Source organism: Mustela nivalis, assembly GCF_964662115.1.
Source record: "Mustela nivalis genome assembly, chromosome: 1".
Classification (NCBI taxonomy): domain Eukaryota; kingdom Metazoa; phylum Chordata; class Mammalia; order Carnivora; family Mustelidae; genus Mustela; species Mustela nivalis.
Window position 1 is genome coordinate 122,315,686 of NC_139020.1, and position 9,390 is coordinate 122,325,075.

General features: G+C 52.4%; 1 protein-coding gene across 10 annotated transcripts in view; it reads right to left on the reverse strand.

The window, feature by feature from the left end:
• The window catches only part of ESYT3 (extended synaptotagmin 3), a 73,031-nt gene that overhangs the window by 42,497 nt on the left and 21,144 nt on the right, over positions 1–9,390 (reverse strand). For 6 of the 10 annotated variants that reach the window (XR_014300521.1, XM_082690460.1, XM_082690458.1 and 3 more), the window contains exon 1: positions 5,886–6,653. The exons of 3 other annotated variants lie outside the window; for them this stretch is intronic. Coding sequence is in view for 5 of the 7 variants with exons in the window: in XM_082690460.1 (XP_082546586.1) it covers positions 5,886–6,221 (336 nt within the window). In the remaining 2 variants the exon portion in view is untranslated. Of the gene's footprint in view, positions 1–5,885; positions 6,654–9,390 lie in introns of those variants that run through there. One more of the 10 variants, XM_082690463.1, reaches the window with a different exon arrangement.

The window sequence follows — 9,390 nt, forward strand, 5'->3', positions numbered from 1 at the left end:
CATTTCCAAATGTTCTACAATGGGACTACTTTCACTTTTATAACCAGAAAAACCAGATTTTTTACCAACTTACAACCAATGTAAACTAAAAAACTAAACACAACCCAGGCAAAAGGATGGAGTAGGTGACTCTGGGGTTGAGACATCCTGTGTCCCTGAAAAGTCCCTGGCCCTCTACTCTGAATGTCTGGGAGACTCTTGGTACACTGGGATGGGGCTTCTAGGGCAGGAGCGGCCACTCCAGCTCCGGCCCCGACTCCCCGTGTGGTCTGAGGGGGTGAACTCTCGTTCCCTTGGCTTGAAGGGCAGGGGAAAGAGAATGGGGCTTTCCCTTTTACTAGTTCCCACTGGGACAGAAAACATTTTCATTCTTCTTCTCTATTTGCGGTAAAGAAGGAGGAAGAGAGAAAGCACTTTCCTCAAGCCCGTGTGAACATGTCTGGGCTGTAAACTCCAGGTTTCCCTCAATTAAAAACCCCTGGAACTCTCTGGGGGGAGAAACTCTGAATGGAGGGATGGGAGGGTCACGAAGGGGGCAGGGAAGCCTAGGTCCCCGTCCCCTGCTCATTTGTGTAGCTGGGTTGTGGCCTCCAGGGGACAGCACACAGCTGCCAGAAGTGCCCTCAGAGTGACTGGGGCCATTCCCACTGAAGTACCAGCTCAACCTGCTGTCAAGACCAGGCTAGGAGGCTGAAGGAAGCTGGTGACCAGCTCTTCACACTTTCTGCCCACCAGACAGGGGGCCACAACAGAAGAGCAGGACAATGGCTGTCCCCTGCCTTGGCCCTAAGCCTTATCTACATCATGATCTCCCCCATTACCAAGGTCCTCAGATACTTGGTCGGAGAAAAGGTTGCTGTGGACACTTCTGTTGCAGAAAAATTCAGCCCCTTACACCTAAAGCAATAGGACGTCCCATGTGAGTTTGGGTATCACAAATTGCTGTCCCAGAACCTGCTCACCTCAGAAGGAGCTTATGAGCTCAAGTACCAAACCTGCCCGGAGGCTTTCTCAGAGCCTTGCCCTGCCACCTCTGAGGACTGATCACACTAAATCAGGAAAGGCGGTTCTAGCAGGTCTGAATCCCCACCCAGACCAGGGATTCCTTGCAGGCGGGGGCCATGTGTCACGCATATCATCATGGGCCTGACACACTGTAAGTCCTCAAGAGATGCTTGCTGACTGCATATAGGAATGAATACGCGGATGCCTAACATCCCTGTGTTGGGCCTGTAGGGGTGGATGCCCACATTCTGCCCCTCTTCTTGCCCAACCCTGGCCCAAGATGTGAGAAGTGCATGAAGCATCACAGAGACGTGGGGCAGAGACCCAAGGGTCATGACTAAAATGTGCAGTGCCTCTTCCTTCCCAAGGACAAGACTGACTCCCAGCCATACTCAGGACCTCGCAGGGCTGCAGGGACCTCACAAGTAAGAAGTCCCCTGGCTTCAAGCGATGTTTAAGACCAGGTCCCCAAGCATGGGCTCTGAGAATTGAGGTAATCTGAGTGGCCCGCCCAGCTCAGAGCTGCCACTGAATTTATTTCCTCTAATTAACCAGAGTGTCAGTACAAGGAGGGATCGTGAGAGATGGGGCCAGGGCAGAGGGCTGCCCCACCCTCGGAAGGAATGTCATGCTCAGCCCCAGGGAAGCAAGGCACTCAGCTCTAGTCCTCGGCCTGAATGCTGGCAGGAGCCTGGAGGAGACCATCCCAGGGACACTTGCTGGGAGGCCTTGAGTGTACGCAGCTTTGTGTGAACCAATTTAGATGATGGGTAGGCAAGAAACGCTGCCCAACAGTGTCCTGGGGGCCAGCAGCAGGACAGAAAAGCCAATTGGGCTTTTAGTCGTGAGGGCAGACTCCAACCACTGAAGACTCTGCAGAGCATCTCCTAAAGCCTTGCCATTTTCAGAGGGGAATCAGGGACCCCGAGAACACAGGGAGCCTTCTCAAGCTTCCCACCCACCCCCACCCGTGAATGAGCATCGGACTCCGAGCCTGTACCTGCCACCACATCACATCAGCCCCACCCCCATCTCAGCAGATACAGAGTTAATTGTCCCCAGCAAAACTGCCAACTAACTGATTGCTATCAGCTGGCAGGAGAGAGCAAGCCCGGCTGGAGCAGGGATCACAAATAGAAGTGTCTGCTGGTGAGACACACTCACTGATGAGTGTCAGGCCAGGGAAAGGTCCCATAGGAGGCCTGGGAGACTGAGAATCCCCTTCCCCCGCCCCCCACTGATCACACGCCGGTGCCTCCTCTCCACAGCCTCCCTCTCGGGCCAGGCCACAGTCACCTGCAGAACCGACTTCCCAGGGCCTGTGGTAAGATGGGATGGCCGAGCTGGGCCTTCTCCAGCTCTGCAGCAGCAAGGGCTTCACTTTCCACTCTGTGCTGTCCCTAGTCCCCAGCCCTAGCAGGGTGGGCTCACTCAAGAGGCTCTTCATTCCCCAAAAAAACAGACCTAAACACTGTGCCAGATCTCTACAAAAAAATCTATCCCAGACCATTCACACACAGAGACACATAGAACACTCACACATGAACAGTGAGCGGCAGCTGCTCCTCCGCTCAGAGCACCAGCAGTGGAGGGCAGCTCCCTCCAAGGGACCAGCCACGTGCACTCCACAAAAGAATCCACAGCTTCTTTACCTGTGGCCCCTTTGAAGGCGAAGGAATCCTTCCTTCCAGCTAGCTCTTCCATGGAATGGAACCAGAGGAGGGGCAGGGCAGTGTGATGTTTGACCCGAGAAACAACCCCTTTCACAGGTGGGGACACTGAGACTCACGGAGGGAAAGGACTCACTAAGATCACCTGGGGACAACAGCTTGGAGCAACGTGTTGAGAAGGAGCCTTGACTTCATTGAGAACTAGTCATGGCCACCAGGGCCTGGCAGGAGAGTCTTGTTCCAGCTCAGCTGGGCCCGGGCCTCCACACCCTCACGGGGTCTTGGTGCAAAGTAGAACTAGATGCCCTTTCCAAGCAGCAGGTGGGCTGGATTCCCCACATCCCTTCACTGGGAAATGCCATGCAGGGGACGACTCGCAGGGCTGTGCCTGAGTGCTATAGCCAAGACCCTTCACTCCTCATCAACCCCTGCCCTTCCCTGCCAACTATGGGCTTGTCATCTGTTGTTTTGTAAAAATATTTCTTGAGGCCAAAGGAGGTGGTAAGTCATCGACCCTGCTTCCATGCAAGGCAATCAGTTCTCCAAATGGAAACGGCACACTGAAAGGCCCATGTATAGGATAAGGATTCCCATGCTCTAAAATCATCGGCAAGGAGCACACTGCCTCCGCCATACCCAGAGCCAAGGCTTTCTCATCTGGTCTCTCTTCTCCAGGTTTATTCCTCCCTTTGTGCTGCTTTTTACAGGGCCTTTCCAAAGCCTTCCACAGGCTCCTTGTGACCTTCAGAATCAGGCCCAACCTCTATCAAGCCCACCTCAGTGGGGCCCCTGTCTGTCAGCCCCTACTACACACTTCAGCCAAACCAAACCAAACCAAACCACACAGTACTCTCTCATACACTGGTCACGGTGTGCTTCTGTGCTGTGCTCGAAAGCTTCCCCCAGCTTGGAATCCCCTTCATAGCACCACTGCTTCAATCCAAAAGGCAATCCAGGCCCAGCCCACCAGCCAGGAGAGTCTAGAGAACATAAACTGAGGTCAAGCCCCTCCCAGGACTCTGCCAAAGAAGAGGGAGGCTATGGTCTGGGGACAATCTACTATGGGAAATCAAGTGGGATGTCCTTTACTCCATGCTTTCAACCCTTGGCTGGACCCTATTCAGGCTACCTCTGGCTTCTCTGAGACCTCCATGGCAATTATCTATATTGCATCTACTTCCTGCTCCAGACTGCCCTCTTGGAAGGAGAGCCATTATCTTCCTGTGTGTGTCCCTATGCCCAGCTGGGTCAGGCCTGGGGTATAGTTTATGAGGTTAGGTAGCTTCTTGTGTTGCCTTACACATCAGGCTGAGCTCCCCGTTGGCTAGTTTCATGTTGCATCTGGTATTTATGTGCATGGGGGCACGCTGGGGGGGGGGCACATCAATGCCCCTACAGGATGTGATTCTTGCCTCAATTTCAGAAACATTGCCTTTTGTACACAACCGAGTTTCTGGAGGTGTTCCCTAATCCAAGGAAGGGCGGAAAGGGAGGCCTGTCACTAGGTGAGGCCTCACGAGCCCACCCTCATGGACTGAAGCCACCATGGGGTCCAAACAGAGATATGACAGGCATCCAAAACTCCCTCAACAATGAGCAAGGCACGTGGATAGGTCCCGGCCTGCTCTCTGGATCTAGATCTTTCAGGATTACAACCCCCCAAAGAATAATCAGCATAATCAAGAGACAGACCCCAAATACCATTCCCATGGCTGCTCCCCTACGAAAGTTGTCATTGTGCTTTTTTATTGTGCACCCTTATAGAAGGTTTGGGCCCCCTCGTCCTCGGTATATGTAAGCCAATTTACAAAACTGTACTCAGTCCGTGTATTAAATATCAGTGTTTTGCAGTGAGCCATATTCCCCAAATTCTTATGTTGAAATCCTAACTGCCAGTACCCCAGAATGTGAATCTTTTTAGACACAGTGTCTTTAAATAGGTGATTAATTTAAAAGGAGATTATTAGGATGGACCCTAACCCAATCTGACTTGTGACCTTGTAAGAGGGGGACATTTGGGCACGGATATGTACAGAGGGAAGACCCTATGAAGACACGGGGGAGACAGCTACCTACAAAGCAAAAAGAAGCCTCAGAAGAAGCAAAGAGTGCTGATGCCTCGATCTAGATGAATTTTTGTTGTGTGTCTGTGCTACTTTGTTATAGCAACCATAGCAAACTAATATAGTAAGGCTTAATTTCTCTCGTTTTAAAGATAAACAGGCCTTTCGAATATGTTCTTGGCATACCTCATTTTGTTGGCTACTCTCACGGTGGGGCTGGATTTTAGAATAAAGTCATCAGGTCAGAGGAAATGTGGGGTCTGGTGGCTTCTGGTCATCTCCCCCTGTGGGCCTGAGAGTATCTGGGAGAATCAGAGAAGCACCCAGAAGTGTAGTTTGCCACAGACCAAAGCTTGGGCCCAATGCCCCTGTTGCCAGTGTTTCCCAAATTCATCCAGGTGCCTCAGTTCCACCTGGGAGTTGTGAGGTGGGGCTCAGAACTTGTTTTTGTTAAGCAGGCCAGGTGCTTCTCAGAACTGGAAGCATTTGAGAAACCCTAGTCCAGGCCATTCCACACTAGGAGATGGGTCTGTAGTGTGGAATGTGAATGTTGAATGTGTCTAGGCACGTCTGAGCATCCCTACCATGTAGAGGAAGGGAGAGAAGCTGGTGATCCAGCCTCCCACCCCATCCCTTCAATCCCATCTCTAGGCCAGCCTCCTCTGTCTGTTGGGACCTCTGTTGAGGCAGCTAGTCTGCAGTTTTGTCACTGCTGCATTTGCGGATCAGTTTTGCACCCAGCTTTTTTTTTTTGTTTTTTTTTTTTTAATCAACAGGCGTGTGGAAGAAACGCCTTCTGCTCCCCCGCCCGAGTAACTTTGCGAAGTCCCAGACGCCCTTTTTTTTTTCCCCTGGGTGTGGCCCGCCCGTGACTTTTCTCCCAGGCTCTGGGCCCTTAAGTGAAACCTAGGTTCCCCCCAACCCACGACAATCTCCCCCCAACCCACCATTCTGGGAACGGCGGTGGAGAGGAGACTGAGGGACAGCCGTGGCGAGGGGGTCTGTGCTCCGGGCTTGGTGGGGCAACAGGTGTGCGGATCGCGCAGCTGCAGCTCCCACCCAGCTCCCCGACCGAGCGCAGGTTCTTTCCAAACCTCTAAGAGCATCCGCCCCACTTCCGACCTCCGCCCGGCTCCCCCCAGCTCACCCAGGCCGGCAGGTGCTGGTCCCTCAGCTCGCGGCTAATGAACTGGCGTTCGTTGTCCAGGAATTCGAAGGCGGCCGCCAGACGCCCAAGCTTCCCGCGGCGGTTCCTGCGCCACCACATCCACAGCAGAGCGCCGAGCAGCAGCCAGGTTATGCTGAGCCCCACGTAGCCGGCTAGGTAGACGGGAGCCAGGTAGAAAAGCACTCGCGCCGCAAAGGTGTACAGCTCCGGTAGCAGCTGGCTAGACAGGCGCGGCTCTGGGCTGGGTGCGCGCTGGTCTCTCTGGGTACCGCGGTCACCAGGAGCGCCGGGGGCGCAGGGCTCCTCCGCTTGCATCTCGTCGCCGCCTCGCTGTCCTTTCCCAGAGCTTCACCTGAGCCCAGGTTCCCGCGCCCTGACACCCGGGCACATCGCTCGGCCAAACGCGAGAACCCGGGCACCGTGCTACACTAGCCCTGCAGAACTCGCCTGTGCAGTCTTCGCGCTCAGCTCTCAGAGCTCCTCGCGCTGGAGGGCCGGGCGTGCGGACGCCGAGCGCCGCTGCGCTCTTCTCTCGGCTCTGCTCACAGCTCCGACGTCTCCGCCCCCCAGGGGGCTGGCGGGCCCGGGGAAGGGGGCGGGGTCAGGCCGTGGGCGAGGCGGCTGTTGGGTGCTGAGGCGCGCCTTTAGACCCGCGACGTCGCGCGCCGCGGTCAGAGGAGGGTCCGGTCGCAGCGCCCCGGTAGAGCCTTAGTTGGACTAGGTGCCGCCGCAGGCGGTGTATGACTCATCGAGGCGTGTGGACAGATGGCTTGTCATGGATAAACATCACAGAAAACCTGTTTCCTACACCCAGTCTACCAGAGGCAGTCTAGTATGGGCTGTTAGCTGGGTGTTCGAGGCCCTCCACGGACCGGCTCGCCAGGCCTCCCCACCCAAGCGTGGGCCTGACTGAGCCCTCCAACTGGCCCCTAGAGCCCGGCATCGCTGCCCTCCTCTGGCATCTCATAAAGCTTAGACCTGGCCCCCAGCAAAACCTAGCCAGACCCAGGGTCCCTTTTGTCCGCCGCAACAACCTCTGTCCCGCATTCTCCATCCTCTGTCGGGTGTCAGTTTGGATCTTAATTCCCTGCATCATCAGACCTGGCGTTTCCGGGTGGCCAGGCCAACTTGCTAGTCTCTGGGGTGCCCGACCCAGCAGGTGACAGGTAGGTACAAGAGAGATGAAGGGCAAGCCCTGGGGAGCTTGGGGATCAGTTGTGAAGCCAATAGTTTCTACCTAATCCTTTTCTGAATTATCTGAGCAGGGGAGTCTCAGTCTCCACATTCAGACAGTAAACCGTCTTGTGGAGGGGCATACATTTTAGGCGGGTCGCATGAGTGAGCACATCCATTCCTGAAATGTGATTTTGGAGTTGACAAATGTACTGAAATGATTCTAAGCTTTCAGTAATTTCATTGAAAGCCTGGCCCCAATGGACAAAAACCAGATCACTTGATTCTCTTTCTCTCTGTCCCTTCAGGTATTCCTCTCTCACTCTGGCCTTATCCTTTTTACCTACTGGATAAAATTACTTGCTGCAATGAGTGTTTTCAATAACAGGCTTGTTCCAGGTGGTTGGAACAGGTGGGCTCTCCTCTATCATTCCCAACCTTACAGGACTCAGTCAAAATGGAAATTGAAACCCTTCCAGCTTAACACTGCTAAGCTATTTCCCAGTGCAGCCTGGGAAAGCAATGTAGGAAATGCATCTCATATGAGGGTTTGTTTTGTTTTGTTGTTTTGGGTTTTTTTTTTTTTTTGAGAATTCCTTTTTGGATATACACAATCCTATTAAAGCCTCTGAGAAGTCCTTCAGATAGAAAGCTGTTAAATTTTAATGAACTCATGGATGCCTGGGTGGCGTTGTCAGTTAAGTGTCTGCCTTCGGCTCAGGTCATGATCCCAGGGTTCTGGGATCAAGCCCAGTGTTGGGCTCCCCTTCTGTTCCTTCACCCTGCTCATGTCCTCTCTCTCACGCTCTCTCAAATAAATAAATAGAATCTTAAAGTAAAAATAAATTTTATTTAACTCAATGTTAAATAAAATTATCCAAGGCATCCACGATGCCTTGAGGCTTTTTTTTTAAACCACAGAATTCTTTTACTCAAAACTCTTCTCTTCTTGGTTGACCCAAATCAGCTCATGCTAAAGAACTCAGAATGTATGATAGGGATGTTGGCAAGTGCCCTGGAACCTGAGGCAGGAATCCTGCTGGCTGTCAGGATGGGTGCACCAGGAAGCTGACTGTTGACTGACTCAGCTCTGAATCCCTGCTGCTCTTCCTACTGACCCACCTCCTTTGTCTCTGGCTGAAGTGGAGAACACAGCACCTTTCCCACAGCTTCCGGGGTCACAGAACTTTCCAGAGACTGACCCTTATCCTGTCCCAATTCCAAATGCCCAGAGAGGACCCAACTGTATCCATCATCCCCCTTCTTCACACACAACAGGTCCACACCACATCCTTTTTGTGGGTTAGTGTCCTTGCAGAGGGGGTGTGGAAGTTAAGGTGTTTGGAGGACTTCAGAGAATGGAAGGTTGCTGGTTTGTGAGCTGATGGACACCCACAGAGATGTCCAGCAAGAGACTCGGATCATCCTGTGGACCACTGCTAGCCCCTGCTGCACTGCCTTCTCTGCTCCTTGAACACACCAAGCTCATGGATGCCTCAAGGCTTTTGTACTTGGTGTTTCCACTGCCTGGAAAGCTCCCCTCGTGAATTTTCCCCAGAATATGTTAGGGTAGTGGGATGATGGTTGATTTTCTTGTCTAAACTTTATTTACAATGCCTTTAAATCGCTCTCATAGATTAAATATGTAAGAACACTGAGATTGTGGCACCTAGAAACTTCATATCGCACCAGAGGTTGAATCTGTGCCTAGAACATTGAAGCCATTACTTCCCTTGATTTGGACTCTCCAGTTACTATCGTCAGCAAAAGACATTTTTTTTCCTTTTAGACTTTATTTATTTGACAGACAGAGATCACAAGTAGGCAGAGAGGCAGGGGGGGGAGCAGGCTCCCTGCTGAGCAGGGACCCCCCCCCCTCAGGGACCCCCCCCCACGCCGCCCATGCAGGGCTCAATCCCAGGACCCTGGGATCATGACCTGAGCCAAAGGCAGAGGCTTTAACCCACTGAGCCACCCAAGCACCCCAGCAAAAGACATTTTATGTACTGTTTGATCATCACAAAACCTGGGCAGAATGATGCCTTCCAAAGCCTTTGCTTGAATTTATTTGAGAGTTTATCATATTATAGCATTTTTTTGGAGAACAGGAGATCATTTGTTCAATATATTTATTAGCTACTCTTGTGGGCCAAATTGTGTCCCCACCCCCACAAATATGTTGAAGCCGTAATCCCTGGTATCTATAAATGTTATTTTATTTGCAAATGGGGTCTTGGTAGATGTAATCATGTTAAGATGAGATCACACTGGATCAGGGTGGACTTTAAATTTATATGTGGTCCTTGTAAAC